At 32.7% G+C, this 21,284-nt stretch overlaps 2 protein-coding genes across 2 annotated transcripts; both read right to left on the bottom strand.

Moving 5' to 3' along the window:
• Positions 1-9: 9 nt before the first annotated feature.
• LOTGIDRAFT_233532 (hypothetical protein) lies at positions 10-8,394 on the bottom strand (the record flags this gene model as incomplete). Its single annotated transcript, XM_009060076.1, has 9 exons — positions 8,325-8,394; positions 7,487-7,643; positions 7,041-7,186; positions 6,758-6,875; positions 4,042-4,046; positions 2,286-2,454; positions 1,910-2,055; positions 1,222-1,342; positions 10-109 (listed from the first exon to the last, which is right to left on the bottom strand). The coding sequence occupies exons 1-9, from the start codon at positions 8,356-8,358 to the stop codon at positions 10-12; spliced, it is 996 nt and encodes a 331-aa protein (XP_009058324.1). The 5' UTR covers positions 8,359-8,394.
• Positions 8,395-14,050: 5,656 nt separating this feature from the next.
• Positions 14,051-15,169, bottom strand: LOTGIDRAFT_122340 (hypothetical protein; the record flags this gene model as incomplete). Its single annotated transcript, XM_009060075.1, has 1 exon — positions 14,051-15,169. The coding sequence occupies one exon, from the start codon at positions 15,167-15,169 to the stop codon at positions 14,051-14,053; it is 1,119 nt and encodes a 372-aa protein (XP_009058323.1).
• Positions 15,170-21,284: the final 6,115 nt, after the last annotated feature.

Below are 21,284 nucleotides of genomic sequence, written 5' to 3'. Positions count from 1 at the left end.
AAACATGGATTATCTAGCTTTTAATTCATTGGAATAAGCTGCCATTTTTAAAAAGTTTAACGAAAAATTACTCACCATTAAAACAAAAATCAAAATATCCAATCGGAATCTAAAATGTGAAATATCACGTTTTTGAATTTTTCACAAGATTGTTATTCTGGCTTTCAGACCAAAGCTTTCACTGCGTGGCAACTCCTCACATAAGGGGAGACAATTTGCTACATTAATGAAAGGGACAGAATTTTATTTTGCATGTTAAATTTGCTAACACTTGCTAAACGATCAGTGGGAAATAACTTTGATTGTCGTCACTAACACCAGATGACATGCTCCCCTTGAAAAAACTTCTCTGCAAGTTTATCCAATGCACCAGTTTGCCGAGTACATGGTTGAGTGGAAGTTTGCATAAAGATGTTACAATTTCTGGTCTTTTCTTTTTAATAGTTCTCGCGGCAAAACAAAACAGACAACCTTACGCTTTGTTAAAGGTTACATGTGCAAAATCTTATTCCCCGATCTGTTTTTTTGTACTTAATGTGAATAAAATATTGCTTAATAAATTTTCTTTTTAAATTGATGTATCAAGGGACATAACTCTATAACTGTAGCTTAGACGAAGACAATGATTCGTTGAGTAGTGAAAACCTCAATGGTAAGTTACAAATTTACTGTTATTTCAATAATAATTATCAAGAATAAACAATAGCAAATAAAGTTATATATTCACTCATTTAAATCGTCTGTTTTGTTTTAAGTACAGTTTGAAGTTGCTCAAAATATTTCGTTTAAATATGCATAAAGGCAGATCGCATATGCATGACCATGTAAGAATGTTTCAATAGCTATACTTAAAAATCGACAATAAAACAGAAACAATAAACAGGCTTAAGTTCAAAACCGAAGATGTCCTCGTAGAACAAGCTGGAGGAGCAAGTTTATCTATAATATACAGCATGACTTTCTTTGATTGAGACTGGGGACAACTTGATAATACGGTATCTTTTTCTAAACAGGTTTTGAATATTTCCGTATATCTGAAGTAAAAAATAAACGGTAATTGATAACAAATTATATTTTATATATAATACTTGTATATATGAACATGACAAATAAAGTAATTGTATGTGCAAAGTATAGGTTGAAGAATCGAGAAAGTCTATAAACGAAGTTCCGAATAGCTTGACCATTGTGAAGATTGGGAAATATATGGAAAATACTCACCCGCAGTAAACAGTCTTTTGATCTGAGAATGGAGTATAAGTCTCTGGTTGAGTCAAACCTTTCCGTTCAATATTAGTACGAGCACAGGAATTGGAATTATACGTACACGTTACATTAAAACCTACAAGGTTAAAAAGTTTATAGTGAGAAGATATCAAGTAGTATCAACAGTATCTTTTACAATATACAATGTGACGTATAGACTGAAAAAGAACTCTCAATGGCTAGAATGTCCCAGGCTAATCAGAACAACAGGATATATACGGATTCAGATGAAAACAAACAAATCACACACAAAAGCAAACAATATTCTCGTATGCAAATTGCAATAAAAGTCTCATTGTAAATGTGACTATAACTGGAGCTGCTCATCACAACAAAAATTCAATGATTTGATCGGGGTTGGATTACCTTAATGCTGTTTGACAAGAAATATTACATCTAACACCAGATTGTTACGAATAAAGTAATTGGTTATTATGTATAAAACTAGTAATATGTTTTGAATAGTGTCTAGATAATCAAAATTTGTATAGTTATTTATTACATCAATTTGACCAGAAGGTCATATTCAGACTAATAAAGTTGGTAAAAACCATGTCATTCAAAGTGCAATGTAAACTTTATGCATATATGATAAATTTTACGAGTTTATCAATTAAGTTAATTAAAAATTCCCTTGACTTACCATCTTTTCTACGACAGACCTCATCAATAGCCTGTTTATAAGATTCACCAGTAGCAAGCAGAGTTTGAAATTTACCACCTGCACATGTTCTATAAGCTGTTACTATACAACTTAAAAGACTCTTAAAATTCGCATTGTTCTCTGAGCTGAAATTGATTTGTATCACATTCTTATATACTCAATATCACGCCTATAATGGAATAGCAGAGGTATGGGATGGAAACTGGATTGCACTATAGGGCATGTTGCTTGGAGAGTAGCCATAGTCGATTATTGTTCCAAACAAGCGACTAGACGATTTCTCCTAAAAAAAAAAAGCCTATATAACTGACAGTCAGAAACTGCTCGGATTGGAGGAGAATGCAACATAATTTACCTGCAGTAAACAGATGGTTCAATGGAACTAAAAAATTGTTGTACAGTTCTAGCATCTTGTCGTGGTATACCGATTACGGAATAATTTGTGACACAGTTATTGATCGTATCATTAAAGTTTTTACATGAACTGGTATCAAGCTTAACAAACTGACCGTTTACCAGTATGCCTTTAAAACAAGTATTGGTACAAAAAATTTCATTGCGAACAGTAAGTCTTGGGTTACAAAGAATTTGACTTAAAGGTGAAATTAACTTGGTTCAATAATATGATAATCATATGAGGTCTAATGATATGGAAAGCCGAACCGCGCTATGCGATCTTCAGACAACTTACTGATCCTCGTCCCTATTGATGTTAGTCGGAGTTTCACGCTATGAAACCTTCAGACAACTGACCTATTTTCAACCTGCGTCCCTGCTGTTGTTACGCAAGTCACGTTATGTGATCTTTAGACAACTGACCAATTTCCAGCCTTCGTCCCTACTGATTACTTCAATAGGGACACAGACAGAAAATAGGTCAAATCAGTATGGACGTAGACTGAAAATAGATCTGTTATCTGAAGATCCCATAGCGTGAAACTCCGAGTAACAACATTATGTTTTTTTTTAGGTTCTGTTTAAATATTTCTATCCCGATATACAGTATATATATATATACAGAAGTGACTATTTAAGTGCGCTGTAGTTATCTATTCAATGAGGTTCTAGATATATCCCTCATATACTTTTAAATATGCAAGATGCCAATTGGGTCAAATATATACTTTTCAAACTTCATTACTACGACTTTTCATCATAAACCCCCCTATTTCGAGATTTTGGGGAGCAATATGCAAATTCAAATAAAAGCAGAAGTTATGAAATTTTGAAAATATGTAACTTAGAGAATTTTACGAATTTTATACTCAACAAGCAATGATGTTTTAACTACTTCTATTTTACATCAAATTGATCAAAGATTTAATAAAAATATTAACTAACAAAATGTGATATTTACCTAAACAGCTAACAGTGAGGATTTGTAGAAACATTTCAGAGTTATGTGAGGTTGTAGTCAATATGAAATCTGCAACCACTACTGACTTGCCCAGGGCTCTCATACCCTCATAGTCTCGGTTATAACAAACATACGATTGTTATCTTTAGGTTTAAAGTCAATGCAATTCAACAGAATGAATTAGAGTGAATCGTTTAAAATAAGTTGTCTATGCTTCGGTCCATATCAGAAAAGAATGTTTTGTATTACCATAACGTAATGTAACTGCACATGGATATCGGGTTTCGTTTTGCGGTTTAGATCGGTAGTATTTTGGTTTTTTTATACTCTTTTATGTAGTATATGTACGGCAATATGAACAGATTTATGAGATTTTTTAGACTTTCTCATTCTACAGAAGAAACATCTTTAGGAAAGTATAAAACATGCCCGGATTTGACAGTGTATTTCAAAATACATTATGGACTCACTCCACTAATTCATTTGCCATCTCTTCCCATGTTAAAACACGAAATTCAACCTTCTATAACTTTTTCCAGAAATCTCGTTGAAAGCTTTCCAATATGTCGAATGAAAGCCTGACCAATTCTCAATGTCTCCTAAAAAATTCATTATATGATGACCATGAAAATTTTGAGCTACTAAAATTGAAAGTAGACTACTACCGGTTATACTCATCCGCTAGAGTTTGGCACTTCACAAAACGACTATTTTTAGAATTAGCCTTCCGCCTTTAAGTCTCTCATCATCTCACCAAATCTGAAAGATAATGCAATTTCAGACATCAAATTCCAAATCTAGACCAAATTTTACCCAAAAATAGGCAGGCAAAAACCCCAAAAGGGAGAGAGAAAGAAGATTTCTAAAAATAGCCTGGACTACATTTAGTGGAGTGAGTCCTATATCATTGATATATTTATATATAAACAGTACTGGCCAAAATAATAGGAAATAGTAGGAAATTGACACACAAGAGCAGATAAAATATATTTTCATTTGAATGAAGTTTTGCATACTTGTTAAGACAACGTATAAAATGAAATGAATGGAGTTTTACGCCCTACTTTTCTGCACCATTTGGGCTAATGAGGAGTCATGTGGGGTGCTATGGGGGAAATTTTGCTAGGACAGTGGCAGTAGCCCGCTCTTTTTCGATTTCTAAAGACAATTTTTAAAGATAAAACAGTTAGTTTATTACATGAGGATCTTCCATGGCAGAGGTACATTTCTGTGTGCCAACAAACATTCTGGTATGTGAATAACAGAATTTTGTATTTAAGTCCGATGTTTGAAATACTATAATTGCTATTAATTTGTCCAGTACTGTATATAAAGTTTTAATGTGGCTACATATATTATTATTACGAAGAACTTTAGTAGGTTTCACATCTGACTCCACAAACAGAACTATAAACTTTACCTATATATGTCAATTGTGTACTATCATCTGTAAAATGGGTAGAGACTTGAACCGATTTGTAAACTGTATAAATATATTTGCTATTTCTTCAAGATCCAGTTCCATCCCGATCAACAGAGAAATTCTACCTATCGGAGATCTGCGACTATACGGAGCTAGGCAAGATGCGAAGTTTCGTATGATCCAGTTCAAGTTATATTCTCTGTCAATTTTTTATTCCCTTTTTGAATGGCTTTCTGTTGACGGAACGAGGATGTTTTTCACTTATATAGAACACACCCGAGACCATCGACCAAGGAATACGTGTTTTGATTGGTACTAGATTACCCAAATGATTGTAAGCTATTAGTGCATCAGTACGAAACGTAAGGTACCAAGAAGTCACATCTGTGTCCGCATTAAGCCGTAAGCTAATAGTGCGTGCGAATCAGAGGTTCCATGTCAAACACGTACGAATTACCCGTGTCCATACTTGACCTTCGACTAATAGTGCCAGAACGCACTAATGTTTGCACTAATGCATTGGCCTTTCGGCTGCACATGTTGGAAAAAAATTACACGGCGGCAAGCCCTCATATTTCTATCGAACCTATACTGGCAGCATCTTGGCCACAGTAAAAAGAAATAAATTGAAATAATCGTTTTAATTAAATTTTAACAACAAAAGAAAACATAATAATAGGGGATAAAAAAAAACATGAAAAAGCTTAAATCTAATTGAACCCATCTCAATCAAAGAAGACTTTACTTACAAAACAATTGTCAAAAATATTCACTCATATAGTTAGAAATATCATATTATCAATCATTATAGTTTAAATAATGACTTCATTCATACGATTTCATCAGTATGAGTTTTTGATTCTTTTTAAGATTTGATTACAAATCGGCTACAACTGAATTAAAAAAAAATAAGATACGTAGAAATTGTCTTCTAAAGATAATCATACATACAACTTTGAAATTATACATTGTCCATCATTATGTTTCAAATAATGACTTCATTCGTACGATTTCTGTAGTAATGTTTTGGTTTCAATTCAGATTAGGTGGAACAGAAATTTTTAAAGAGAAATAAATAATGAAACTAACAATAAAACAGAAGAAATTACAAAAGACGTGGCATCACATGCTGGTGGAAGTATTTCTTCGACAATTTCCATGAAAATTCCCTTCGTTTTATCTTTACCACATTTCATCAGTTTGTCGTTGCTTGTAATGCATTCACCAATATATTTCACTGCCCTAATAAGACAATTATAAAAATGAAACGTACAGAAAATAAATATAAAAGACTAGTTAAATGCTATATATTAATAGTAATACGCCCTCATGTTGAGCGTATAGTGGCGTCACCCATATCCGTCTGTCGGCCCGTTCGTCCACAATTGACAAAACTTAGTGGGTAAGTGAGAGAATTGCCAGACTAAAATGAATCTAATTGAAAATTAGAAATATCGAAAAATATCTAAAGTGTGTGATGGTCCTTGAAAACATTTTGACGAAACTTGGTGAAATTATGTTTATTGTCTTCCATGGATGATGATATATTGAAAAATATATTTTATGATTCATTGTCCTTATTCTTCAAAACCATTCAAATGTTAGCTTGGAATAACTCTAGAACTATTGATGAATTTTAATAAAAAAAAACGACCCAATCAATCAACCTTTGAATCGTGATGAATCCTTAGCCTGTAAGAAGGTGCATTCTTGACAGTTTTGAATGAAACTTGTTGACTGTCCCTGTTCTTCGAAAAGCCCTTGATTTCTAGCTTGTAAACACTTTAGAGGACAAAATTCGTGACAGATTTGGACAAGTGACTTAAGAAAGAGACCTATCGAAAACCAATAAAAATCCACACAAACAAGACAATTCCGTAAATCAAAATATCGTCCAGTATATGGCGAAATCGAAAGTAAAAGTTGTATAGTAGTGGACTCCTCCAAAGAAAAGTACCATCAGGTGTTTCGAAAAGAGTAAGCATGGACTGCTTTTCTCGAGACACCCGTTACTTCAATTTAGGAAGTGCATGACTTTTAGACTTACCCACAATAATATTCCTTGTTCTTATCAAATCCATCAGTCATGGTTGGGATAGTTCGATTGGCCGGAGCTTTATCGCTTGCACATGAACCAAGCTCACTTATACAGCTGACATCAAAATCTAGAATAAAAGAATACACATTGAAGTATCAGAACCATAGATCAGAAATATAATTATACAAAACTAATGACGATGTCTGTATTTTTATCAATGAATATAATTCGTAGAATCCGACTTAATTGTCAATTGCTAACTTATCTTAACAATCCTTAAAAAATAACCTACCTGCATAGTTATTACAGTAATATTCTACGCCGTCTTTTATTCCATCAGCCGACGCAACAAACTTATGAAAGTCATTTTTGGCGCAAGCAATGTAAGCTTCCTGTATACATTTAGCAAGCTTCATGAAATTCTCCTTGTTTGTAGCACTGAAAGTAATACATTAAAAAAGTTTACTTTACAATGTTGAATTTAACATGTGATCACGATGTGGCCGGCGATGTCCTCATGTTAATGAAGTATTGGGACTGAAGTAGTACTCTTCCATAGCGAGATGTAGATCCACTAAGCAATTGTCTAGTAACTTGCAAGTGTTCATTTTAGGCCATGTCAACTAATTAACATTCAGGCCGTAAATATTTGTCTATTCTTTTACACCAACCTCTTGTTCATGATTTTGAGTGTAATAACAATGAAAATTCTTAGGAAATTAAAAATTACATTCTTACTTGCAATAAACATTTCCTGGTAAGCTATAGAATCCTAAAACACTTCCCCAAGTTAAAGACATGCCTCCAGTAATTGAGTAATCAGCATTGCATTTATCTGCAGCTGCGGTGTAACTGGTACATGACTGAACATCAATTTGTGCATGAACGAAGACAGCTGAAAATATTTTCAGAATATATGAAGCTGGCCAAGATAATACCAGTTCAATCAGTAATTACTTCAAATTTACATAATGAATCTCAAAATGTAAACGTCCAACCAACCATACAATTTGTCACACTAATAATGTTACCTTTTTTAAGTCCAAAAAGCATAGCCAATGCGGGATGATCACTAAAATGAACCAAAATATTTTGGATGAACTATATACCGCAAAGGGGCCCTATATCCATTGCCGTGAATAAATATACGAAATATGATGTACTGTGCGGAATAATTGACAAAATTAGTTCGTTTTCTACTGTATCTATGAGCTCGCAACGTGCACCGAACCGTACATCATGCGTACATCTATTCGTACCTTTATTTCCCCTTAGCATTAGTATTGTATCAAGTTAATATTATTCCCAATCCATTTACTAACAGATTACTATTGATATAAAATATCAATATATAACAGATTACTCTTAATTTGGGGGTGGAAGGTAATATTAAAAAAAAGTAAATTCAAAGAAAAAATAAAAGGTATGAAAAATTGTAAATATTTAACGTGGAGAATTTTACGAATTTATACCCAGAAAGCAAATATGTTAATTTTACAACTGCTTCCTTTTTACATTTTACAAGAAAAAGATCAAAGAATAGCCAATATTATTTTTTTTAAAATGTAATATTTACCTAAACAGCTTACAGCAAGGATTTGTAAAATCATTTTCAGAGTTATGTGAGCTTGTAGTCAATATGAAATCTGCAACCACGACTGACAGCTAGTAACTTGTCTAGGCGTCTTATAGCTGGTAACAATCTTATACAGTAAAAACTATTTTTAGTATTCAAAGCAATTCAAATGAATGCAACATTGTGAATCCCTTGGAGACGAGTTGTATATTTGGGTTTATTGTGTCATTCAGGGCGCCTTTTTTTTTATTTATATATTCTTCAATATGATATGTGTATAGCAAGAGGGTAAGAATTGTGAGAAGTTAAGGCTTTTGATATATCTACAGAGGATAAAGCCCGACAAATCTGACCCTACCCGTCCTCGGACATGATATACGGATGGAATATCGGCACATTTGGAATTGCAAATTTTTGGAAATTGTCCCCATGTTAAAGCCAGATTTCGCATGAATTTAAGTATCTATACACAGTTTAACCATTATTGAGTCTATCACGACACATTCCACAATGTCAGCCACATGGTACAGTACCATAAAACATTTTTAAGGAAATTCAGTTGCAAGTCAAAAAAATGGTACATTTATGGTGATGTTTTGGCACAATTGTGATTACTACACTTTGTACGGTCTATAACAGACACAATTGTAGTAGAAAAGTAAACCAGAAAATCCTCAATATCTCAAACATAAGTGTTAGAGTGATTTTGTAAATATTTTATCAACTTCAAATTTTATTGTTATTCAAATTTTAGCTAAATTTATATATTTTGCACTTAAACTAAGAGCAACTCAACCCTCCTAATTTAAGAAATAATTTTGTAAATATAAGTACAAATGAATTTATTCTATTTCTCTACTGTTTGTTAATATATCAAACTGTAAATAGGATTGTTACATTCTTTACATCTATCATCATATATATCACAGAAAGCTATGTAAATTATATTGAATATATCGTGTATATTTATTTCATAATTATTATTATGTGTGTTCTATGGGCCGTTGCCTTGAAACAAATAAACTTATTATTTACTATTATTTATTAAATCTTCAAAGAAATTACTACATTCATTAAAAATTCTGGATCTGTTTTTCTATTAAGATGTTTGAAACACATGTACATATATTAATATAGTCAGCTATTAAGTCGTTGATCTTCGGAAGTCCATTAGAGTAAGACGTAAAACCCATTTCAATTTCATTTCAGATCGATCATGTCAGAATCTGCAAGAAATAAACAAACTAAGTAATATCCATCCAAAACGACATATTGGCGAAACATTGGTAGCAGTTAATGAACTTTTCACACATCGATGGATATCTATCAAAAGTGAATATTTCGTGGTGAAAAGCGGTAAAGTATGATTGGTAAAAAAAATGGCCAGCGTGTCCCTTTAAATGTATAAAAAGAAAGATTATGTTTTACAATTGTAATAATGGGTTCCAAAGTAAAGAAGCTGTATATTGAAATGTTCTCATCATAACTGTTTTATCGTTGGCAAAAGTGAAGACAGTCCATAAAAATGAAAATTTATTCATGAAAAATTTTGGGGGATTTTTTTCACGTTTGCCATAGTCCTAGTACATTTTCTAGTCGCCGTAAAATCGCAAATGGTCCGAAGTGACGGGGATATTACAGTTATTACAATACTTGAAGAGAAAAGGAAATTATCAAAGATATTGTTTATTTTATGTGTAGTTTCAACACACTCAGGCATGCAACTAAAGATTTCTTCAAAAAACGTGACGAAAAATAATTAAATTATTAAAAATAGCTACAAAACTTCTACTGAAAGGTTTGATTTATTTCTGACTACGGTTGACTGTAGTTGGAAACATAAAGGCGAAAGGAATATTTTATATTTATATTACAAAAGTCCTTTGTGTCTAAGGTAATTTTGCGTCGTCAATATTTATGGCACTTTGATCATTTCTTTGGCTATGAGTCAACTTTTTTTTCATTATTCAGGCGTATTATAGTTTTTGTGAACGGCGAGATTATGTCTCAGAGAACGAAGGTCAAATGAAAGAAAAATATTATTGAATCACCATAGTAGCGAAATAAATATTCTATTGATGTGCCCTCATAATATTAATTTGATTCTAATACCAATATCATCCAGAATATGTACACCCTTAGCAATTTATATAGGCTATTGTAATCCCTTACTAACTAATGCGTTCTTAATAACATAGATATACACCCCACAGCAACAAGTATGTGTTAAGTAATTATTTCGTTATTAATGGTTAGTAATACTGGGTGTACAATATGTTCCCGACGGTTACAACAATCTAGTTAGAAAGCCTTAACTCAGGCTGAAATCGGGAAAAAGTAAAAAATTCCATGGCGTGCTTCAGCTCGGGCCAACATGGATACTGAGGCCATCTGGACCATCAAGTGTAAACGCAGTATAATGTACATAACTGACCTTCTTTGCACTTATACCTTATAATTATATAGCCCCCAATAGCCCCTATTATATCACTGATTGGATTGTGCGTCAGTGATTACAGCCAATAAGAGCCCTGGACAAAAAGTTGCCTGTGTTTTCACAGACTTTCTACCGTTGGTTCTGATTGGTTGTATTCGCTAGCGTACAATACAATCAAATCGCTTCATTTATAACTGGCAGGATCTTTTGTTATGTAAGTGATAATCTCCTCAAGCGTTTAGATAGACGTACAGATCGGCAAACTGGATTTTAACTTTCACCTTGCAATTTTGACAATATACCTCATCATGCAATGAGATAAGATAAATCTTAATTACCCTATAGGGAACTCTTGTGTAATACAAGGCTGACAAACAAAGGGAACTAACAAATTTTAAGGCAAAACCACATTCTATTTATCAACACATCATTTTCAATGAATTAATTTTGTAATCACATGATTATAGAACACATGACTGTATGTGTCGTACATTACTGAAGAGATAAACTCGAATTTGTGAACAAAATAACATTAATATTAACAAAATTATTGTAAATATTCAGGTTTCGACAATGATTTGTACTGATAATACACCATTTATACTCTTATGTATATAAAAACCTTATCAGGATTTTGACCATATTATGTACTTTATAACCGAACCAATCATATGCAAATAGAGCATTCAAATAATGTTCTAATAATCGTGACAGAAGTTATAAATGCGGACAAAAAAAACATGAATAAACTCTTGGTGTTTTATTATTATTTATTAATTGCACTTGTAAATACTTTAAGGGGCATTCCGTTTTTTTTTTTTTTGTAATTCGAAATCTTATACCAAAATATAGAGAAACGTCACTTGACGTATCTCAAGTTATTAACTAAAACAATCCAGCCGTTTATTTCTAACACCGAAATTATTTAAAAGTTTACGTTAACGTTTTAATTTCGTTGTGCTTTTTGGTAAGTAAAATATACGCCTAATTCTAGAGAATTATGTCTTCTTATAAAAATATTGATTAACAATTAGTACGCTCAGTTTTAATTGGTCGAAACAATATTTTGCTCAAATTTGTGAAAACTATAAACCAAAATCTACAGAATTGTGCCCTGTGACGTATCTGAAAATATTTGTAAACGACAAAAATATTTAAAAACATTACGCAAGGTTTTAAAGTTTGTTCTGCTTTTTGGAAGCTGTTGGAAAACTAGTGTACGGATTTGACTAAAATAAAGGCCTAATTGTTGAAAAATATGTCTCCTGTGTATTCGAAAAGTTTCAACTCATGATATCAAGCCATTATAAATCAACACTTTTAAAACAAAGTTAATTTGAAGATACAAAAGAAGATACATAGATATAAATAGCTAGCATACTTAAGAAATATTTTAAAGTATTATTTATGACGTTTTTGATAAACTTTTTACAAAAAAAAGCGGAATTCCCCCTAACCAATTTAGTTTTATCAATTAGATGCAGAGATGTACAGAGCATTTATACTAAGTTTGTGGTGTTTTTTGTTGTTGTAATATTTGAATATATTTCAAGCTCTGTCGGGTACAATTTCTTAAAACGGTTTCGCTCTATAAACAGAAATGAATACTATCAAAACGATAATGTCTATTGAAACATATCTGAAATGTTAACAAAGTGTCTTAATGTATTCAGATTTCTTGTAAATAAAGTAAGAAGACTCCTTTTACGCGTGACTAGAGATTATACAAAACACTAGTCACTCTTAAAAAATGTCTTCTTACTTCTTAGCTCAGTTAAATTTCTGAGACTAAAGTGTGACTGGTCAAAAAATGGACTTCGTGCCTCTTTAAGTGTGAAAGTATGCCATAATGAAAAGTGGTATTTGTTTCCTAGAAGAGTAAGCATACCTTTCCTGGTGAAAATTTGACTAGCTCGAAATGTTCATGGTCATCATATATTGAATTATTTTTAGGAGACATTAAGGATTGGTCAGGCTTTCATTCCACATTTTCGAACGCTTTCAACGAGATTTCTGGAAAAAGTTGCAGAAGGTTGTATTTTGTGTTTTAACATGGGAAGAGATGGCAAATGAATTAATGGAGTGAGTCCTAATGATCAATGTTTCGAGTTTCCGCTACAATATTTTAAACTAAATTGATGGTGAAGGTTAATTAAAAGGGAATAATTCTGATTCACACAACCTCTTTATATAATAAATTCGTAAATATTTTGAAGTAAAGATTTTTCCATGTAGTTTCTGTTGCAATGTATTAATAGCAGCAGCCAGGACGATGTCTATCCATAATAGTGACAATAATTATATAATATTTTACTAATTTATTGCATGGGAAATCAAAATCGTATACCAGGTTACTCTCATGGCCTGAATATTCAGAGCGCGGTTCGTGGTCTGTGGGACGGGAACGCGGTGTGTCTATTTTTTTCTTCATAGGATCAAAACAGGACGCAAACCACACGCAGCATTGGTAGAAGCTAATGACCTTTTCAGATGAGAAAGTGTATCAATCATAAGTGAGTATTTCATAATGAAAAGTTCAAGGGACGTAACTGATGAAAATATATTTATTTAATTTCAATAGTTCCAATAGAAAACTATTCACTTTCAGGAGACACCAGACTTTCTTCCCCGATAGAATAAATTAACAAACAAAAATTATTATTTCATTGACCATGGAACGAGTTCTCTGTCAAGCTTTTTCACATCAAACCATACTTGATTTTGAAGGCGTCGATTTGTCGTGATAAATAGTTTAGAACCTACAATGAAAAATATCAGATTGTTTAAGAAATGAAATGAAATGAATGGAGTACATGTCATACTTTTCTGCACCATGTTGGCTAATAAAGACTGGCAACGCCATGCAGAGTGCAATGAGGGAAATTTTGCCAGGGCAGCGGCATTAGCCTTTTTTGCGATTTCCAACTGTCGAGGTATCTTTAACGTCCACGGCCTATAGCACACGGGGCCATCCGAACTACTAGAAGATTATGTAAGAGGGGAGGTAAATTCATATAATGACACTATTCGACCAAACTGAAAACGCCGTTCTATTATATTGTCATTAGAAAGAAATCAGAAATAACATCAGATTTGCTTCATAAATAAATTTCTTAAACTAGTCCATGATATTGTACCATTGGGTCTATTGAAGCAAGTTCCTTAGAAGAAAAATTTAAAACAATTTCAATTTTATGAGCTATCACATTGTCCAAAAATGATTGGAATCCCTCGACCACATATGGTACTTAAAACAATTCTACATCATGCCGGTTATAACGACAAAAAGTCAAGTTATAACATTTAAAAATTCAGAAAAGATAAAACTTACCGTAAACTGGGGACAATCTGGCATATCATCTTGCACCCATCCATTAAGATCTCTGTACACTTGACTAGGTCTGTCAGTGTCATGTAGAGCTTCGCATAAGTCACACCAAAATTTTCTCCTACCAGCGATTTCACCGTAAATGTCATATTTGTTTGTCCACGATAAATATTCATTATATTTGGCTTCATTTTTGGCCAGATAAAGTAAGTAATCGCTTAAGGATTTAGAACTTTGAAAATCATCAGCATTGATATATGAATGAGATGGTGCTACTTTTTCATAACCTTTTGAGCCTGTCACTATTGGAACTTGTCTTCTCCGCAACGCTTCCCAAAATTTCTCAGTAATATAATCTTTGCAGTTAGAATTTTCTATTGTGAAAAAGAATTTGTAATTTTCTAAAAAATCGCGACAAATTGTCTCCGGACATTGTTTTGTACCACACGCCCCATATAAATCCATGTCCGTGCCCAAATGACCTTTCATCTCCCTTATAAATAATTGTCTCCGTACGTAATCATGGCAGTTACTCGACATCCAAGCTGCCATTCGTGTATTTGTTAATCCATAATTTTTTGAAATATTGACACTCTTTGGTGCATTGTTGTCATTTAATTCAACAAGTCCACCATATTTTACTGGAATATCAGAATCCAGCCGATACCAAGCTGTCCAGTTGAACACTCCTGCTAACTGCTCATATCCTAGCAGCGTTCGGGGCGGTGGCTCAATATTGTGTATCACCCATCTTTGAAAGAAGTGGCGGTATGATGGAAGATCTAGACTAGACATCACATTAGATAGAGCACCAGAGTGAAATAAAATGGCATCACTTTCATCAAAATATTTTCTGTCGTTTGTGAATGTGCACGATTTAACTTTACAAGTTTGAAAATGGTTATCATGCATGTCTTCCCATGTTGTATCAGAAAAAAATCCAGTCCAAGCGAGAATTCTCTTTTTGGGCACATTTCTAACATGTTTTTCTTTAAAATAAGTAATAAATGATTCTTTTTTTTCTTTTCGACATTTCCCACCCAAACATGTAAGAGAATTGCTGACAGATAGTGGAAACATATACATGAATAAGATTGAAGTTGCCGTTAATACTAATAGAACCTTCAAACTATACCGACTAAACCGTCTACTGGCTTTGGTCAGAATGTTAGCCATAGTCACTTTGTACACTTGTAATATTACAAGACAACGAATCATACAGGATCACCTGGTCAGACAGTCCTGTTTAAGCATTTTCCTCGTCGCATGTTGGAAGTATCGATCGCCCTTCATCTCTTGTCGAAGTCACCACAGAAATCGCAGTTGGCTGTGCCTAGAAATATTAAACATCGGGTTTAAAGTCAAAACAAAATGGCATTGGTATACTATTTAATTAACGGCTAAGAAATCGAAATCAACATCAGTAAGTAATCTACCCTCCCTTCCCCAGAAAATGAAATATTGAACGAAAATTTGAATATGCTTAAATTTTGTGTCCTTTATGTTGCCAGACATATCAAGTTTAATTTATCTCTCCTCCATATATAGGTAAATTGTTCTTTTGGACGAATACCTGTATAGGTTTGTTATGCTATTAATAATATTTACAGCCAATTCCACACACTATCTCACTAGTCTGTGCATTTGTACATCATCACAGATAACGTAACAGGTTGTATCATATGAACAATTTAAAGATAACTTTGCTTAAAGGGATACTGCATCTATTGTATCTATTGGTATTAATCCTTTTGTTCAATAATTACTGCTTTTATTTTAAATTAAAGTTATCATTTTTTCATCTAATAAAAGTGCTCTAAAGTGATCATCTTTAAAGATATTTTTAAATTGTTCAATAATAAGGATTTTGCTTTTGAAAATCATTTATTAATTTATTTAATTTTAGAAGCGATTTCCATTTGTTTATCATTCGACTCAATTTTTTTGATATTAGCTTTTGAAAACCATATCATCTAAAAGTTGTTTTTATGACCAACTGGTGATAAGTTCTTCTCCTGAGTTGTGATTATCAATTGAATCCAGTCGTAAATCTCAACAAGTTCATGGTCCAACGTAGTTATGTTCTGGAAGATGTTTTTCGCCCGAATATTTAGCTCAAGGAAATCTCCTGATTGTGTCAATGTCTCGTGAGCCAAAATAAATTTTACGAGAGTGAATATATTAAACCTGTGTTCGCCCTCTGGGTAGGGACGTCAATTTGAGCCATTAATCCATGCTTTACCGATTTGTCTAATACACTGAATCGAAGATAAATGTAAAATATCTTATAACCTACTACTTATAATACAAACAACATACTGATTGAAATGCCAAAATCAAATGTTTATATTTACATGTAATGTTTATATTCACATGTAACTAAAGTCCATTCAAATAATTCACTTAGTATCTTCCACAAGTCTTAAATGATAAACCACCGTCATCTTTGATAAATACCATAAGTATATTTTCAACTGGAGGAGGTGCTCGATTTAACAAACGATAGTATTCACTAATTCATTCTGTACATAAATTAATGCTCAGTGATCACTTATTAAGATAAGAGAAGTCTAGTTGATGAAATTGCAATTGCAAATATTTCAAAGTCATTACACAAATTATAACAAAAATTAACAGCCCTATAAGATTCTTTTATCCTTCAAGTTCCTATCATGTTCACTATATAAAAACAATTTTAGCTAATTCAGTAGTATATCTCCAACTATAAATAGAAAAATAGAGAGTCTGGGAAGCTGAGAGTATGAAAAATACCATTGCTGGGAATATTTCGCTTTTGCTACTGATATCTTCCTTTACAATTTCATATAACGATATAATTGCATAATACTTACATACTCATGTGAATTTATTAGTTGTTTCGTATGGTATGCTGATGCCATATGCTCTCATTGATCTGGTGACAATGTGTATTGTAAATTAAGTATCGGGCTTTTATTTACTATAATTGTATATCACACATCGCTTGTGATGACGAATGTAACCATAGCAATAAGGTTGTTAAATATTGAACTCAACTAACCAGCATGGATCAGAAATTTAATTCGTTTGATATTTGGTAAAGAAAATGATGTGGATATTTTGACCGAAACTGCTAACATGTCTTTATCAAGGGTGATAATATTGCACCTCATGTGTTAATTGACAGGTGTTGAAGACCTGATCAATTAAGTTTAGTTATCACCTGTGGAGTGCTTTTCCTGAAAATAATGTTTGACGTTCTCTTTTCATATATACAGTGGGCTAACCTATTTTCGTGCATATAAGGATTCAACACCGAATTTCGTCAAAGTTAAAAAAACGGAGATTTTTTTTTTATGTCTTAGATGTTTCCTCAGATATTCTACAAAATAATTAAAATTGGTTTGTTTCGATTTTCTTTATGAATCCCTCACTTTGACCCATATTTCATGAGAAACCGACTCGACAACGGCTGCAAAATGCGTCACCTATTTTCGTGTACAATTGATCTATAAATAAGTCGAGAAAAACACGTTGTATGGATACCCAGTGGTGTAATTAACTTGTCTTAGTATTCATCTTTAATATCATATAACTAGTGACCATTCCTTAAAAGATTTAAAAAATTCCGATTCGGCCGATAAAAAATTGTGACGTTTGGTAATCAGTAATCACTGAATTCCGCCATTTTGTATTTGTCAAAGTAGACATTAATACAATTTACCTTGCTTGCTGACATTGTACAAATAACCCATGTTTATCTAAACAAGCAAATGCAGAGGTCACGCGAGGTCGCACATGTAAATTATTAATCATTTCCGGACATGTACGAAAAATAGGTTAGCACGAAATTAGGTTACTTGACTGTACATATTGGGTAAATAGAGGACAACACCATGTAGTTTACAATAAAGAAAATTTGCTCGGTTTATTACAAAAATTTATAAGTTTATCAAAACAAAGTCATGGTCCGACTATCTGTATTGAAGCTTTAATTAAAATTCAAATGAATAAAAACGGACAAAATTCGATAAACAAACGAACTTGCAAAGAAAGTAGTTATAGGTGTTGCGGATGTTAGTTACTATTCTTGTACAGTTGTAATTAAATCGTTATGTTTGCGCCACGTATAATTGTACATCTTTAATATGTTACCTAACTAATGATATTATAGATACGGTTATTTTGTCTATTATTTGATCATTCTCTAGGAATTGAAAACCACCGGATTTGTCAAGTTACTCGGCAAAGGTATTTCACATATGAAGGGCTTCATCACTCCACATGGACTGGACACCCAGACGATTTTTGAATATGATTTCTTGACAAATCCACACCAATCATCGGCATTTGAATTAGGATGATCTTTCTCCCAAAGGTGTGGCTTTATTTGTATATTTAAATTAGTTCTACCATCAACAAATTCGAACGAACCACTAGGCTGAATATGGTACATCCCAAAATAAAACTGATCGTCTAAAAAATAAAACATTATTTATTCTTAGTAGTAGTTGAAAGGTAAAACCAATTTCAAACCCAATATATTTCACGGACAATACTCTTTCATTGAAGGTTATGCCTACATTCTGTGCTTTCCTAAAAATTGTTTTACTCCAATAGCAATACTGCTTACAGATTTACAGCAACTACTCCGCTTCACTCCACTTCGTTCCGTATTTGCTGTAAATCTGTAAGCGCTACTCCACTTCGCTACCAGGTTTTATTATTATGATACGATGTTATAATGATTTGCAGTCTAAACACCTGTGACCAACCGATGTTTATGATATTGATTTTATGATTAGTATGTATTTAAGTTTCATTACGTATTGATTGGGGGTTGCACAATCACATTTCTAGAAAGTATAGTATCTGTTATGTACTGATTGTTGTTAGTTTACTATCATTTAAGTTCTTATTTTTTGAATATGCAACTGTCATTTTCTGCTTAGAGACATGGGGAATTTCTCTTGAAGGCTCTTAAAGTGGGCATGAACTATCTTGCTTGCTCCATTGCTGGTTGTTTTGAACGGGACAACAAAGGGTGCTATGCCTACATTATGGTAAATATTTAGTCCTATAGGTCTTGCCGTATTCAATGTTTGAATCCAATGGGCTTCCCTAGATTGACGGAATTTGGTAGTTTCATCTTCGGGCAAGTCAATTTCTATGCGCTCACTTAGGATAAGGGTGAGATCGTCTATTGAATGGTCGTCGAGGTTGAAATGATTAGAAACAGGCTTGCCTTTCTTTAATTCTGTGAGCATTAAACGAGTTCGTAATTTATTTTTAGTTCCTCCTACATATTGTTTGGGGCATTTCTTACATGAAATTAAATATATTACATTCGAATGTTCAGATGTTTGTTCCAGGATCGGGTACCTTTTATTCGTAGAGTTACTTAAAAAATAATGAGTTTCTGACATGTTTTGCATCTACTGGACAAACATGGAGATACTTCGGCATAAAACCTGTTTTTAGCTGCTATCTGTGCTAAAGTGGAATTTTTTGTTTCGTAAAAATCGTTTAGAGTACCCTGGCTCTTTTAGTTTTGAGAAAACAATCGTACAGAAAATTCGGTGAAATAGTAAAGCTTGTGATTATACCAGAAAAGGTATATTTTGGGTGAAAGGAGCTCATGTGCAAGAGTTGATGAGTATCAGTTTCTTTGAAATACACTTTAATATCCAATTTATTTTATTGATTATGATTCATACACAATTGTGGCATTGATTCCAGAACCTATTGTATGGAGATTGGTTTACTCTCCTAAAGTGTTTCGGTCACAATTTGCTTTACCAAATGATCAAGATGAATGATAACCGTACCAGGACATTAAACAATTCATGTTCTTTCCTGTAGAAAAAGAAATAAATCGCAACATATTGGGATCTGCAACAACTAAAAGATCTCCACCTTCATTTTGACATGTAGATCTAGCCTCGGACCATTGCTGTCTTGAATCGTAAATGCGAAAACAAATATTTCGTTTCCTTGTGGTTTGAAATCTGAATGGATGGAAACATTTATTAGTTGGCATCTGTTCTGCGGTGGTGAGCTGAGTGGTGGTAGCATATGCAGCAACATTCACCACATGAGCTGAAAAAAGACATAAAAGGTGTAGTCCAGTTGATTCTGCTTCTATTCCAAAAATAAACATAAGCAGTCCATATTATTTTTTGGATAGAATGAAATGTAATAAAACCTGTAGTCGAGCAAAATATTTGTGCATATGTTGGTCAGATACTAAACATCAACATGAGCAGTCCACTTTTAGGAATAAAACAATAGTAATGGAAACTGTGAAAATTAAATGTATATTATGTACACCGTAACTACCATTGAATCAAGTTGGCTGCTTTTACAACATAACAATAATTATTAGTTACCAGAATAATCTGTGCAGTAAACGTCCACGCCGTCCATGAACTCCTGTTCTTCCCCGTTAGACTTTATGTAGCATGCATTTGTTTTTGACCTAAAGCCGAAACAAGAACCATTCATATGCAATGAAACTAAGGCGCAATTAGTTTTAGACACTGATGACAATTCCAATCTCTTAATCCAAATCCGGTTGTCTAACTCAAATCTCCTGTGCAATATCACTTCCTGTGAACATCGGCCATTACTTATATAACAAATTATACTGTAGAGTACATAGACGAAATATATTATTGGCTTCATAGTGGAATGCCTTTTTTAAAACTAAGATCTATTTTTTATTCTTTGTCGTAATGTTAAACGATTATATGACGTGTAATGTTATTTATTTTGTACCACGTAATTTAAAGTTATATTATCCGAATATAATATATATTATAAAATCATAAGTCACAGTTATCTTTCAAGACAAAAGTACTTCAAATTCTGTATTTAAATGCAAATAAATATTGTGCAATACGATGGCTTTTGATTTATTAGGAATCAAGTTGTTTACAATACGTGGTCCAGTTTTCAAGGTTTGAGATATTACATGAAAGAAAAATTAATTGTTGTTCCCGAAATAAAAAAATATAGCAAATAGCTGGTTTCAATGGGCCAGATTGAAATACCTTCGCCTAGTTTAATGGTTCTTCATTCTCACTTAAAATTTTATTGATTCATTCATTTTAATCATATTTATTTTCTTCTTTTTGTTCCATTTTGAAATGTAATTTTAATATTTAACAACTGTTTAAATTACTTAAATTGTTATCTTATGTGAAATTTTGTTTGC

This window comes from Lottia gigantea (genome assembly GCF_000327385.1).
Source record: "Lottia gigantea unplaced genomic scaffold LOTGIsca_40, whole genome shotgun sequence".
Taxonomy (NCBI): domain Eukaryota; kingdom Metazoa; phylum Mollusca; class Gastropoda; family Lottiidae; genus Lottia; species Lottia gigantea.
The sequence above is the reverse complement of the archived record's forward strand: the minus strand, read 5'-3'. Positions and strand labels throughout refer to the sequence as shown.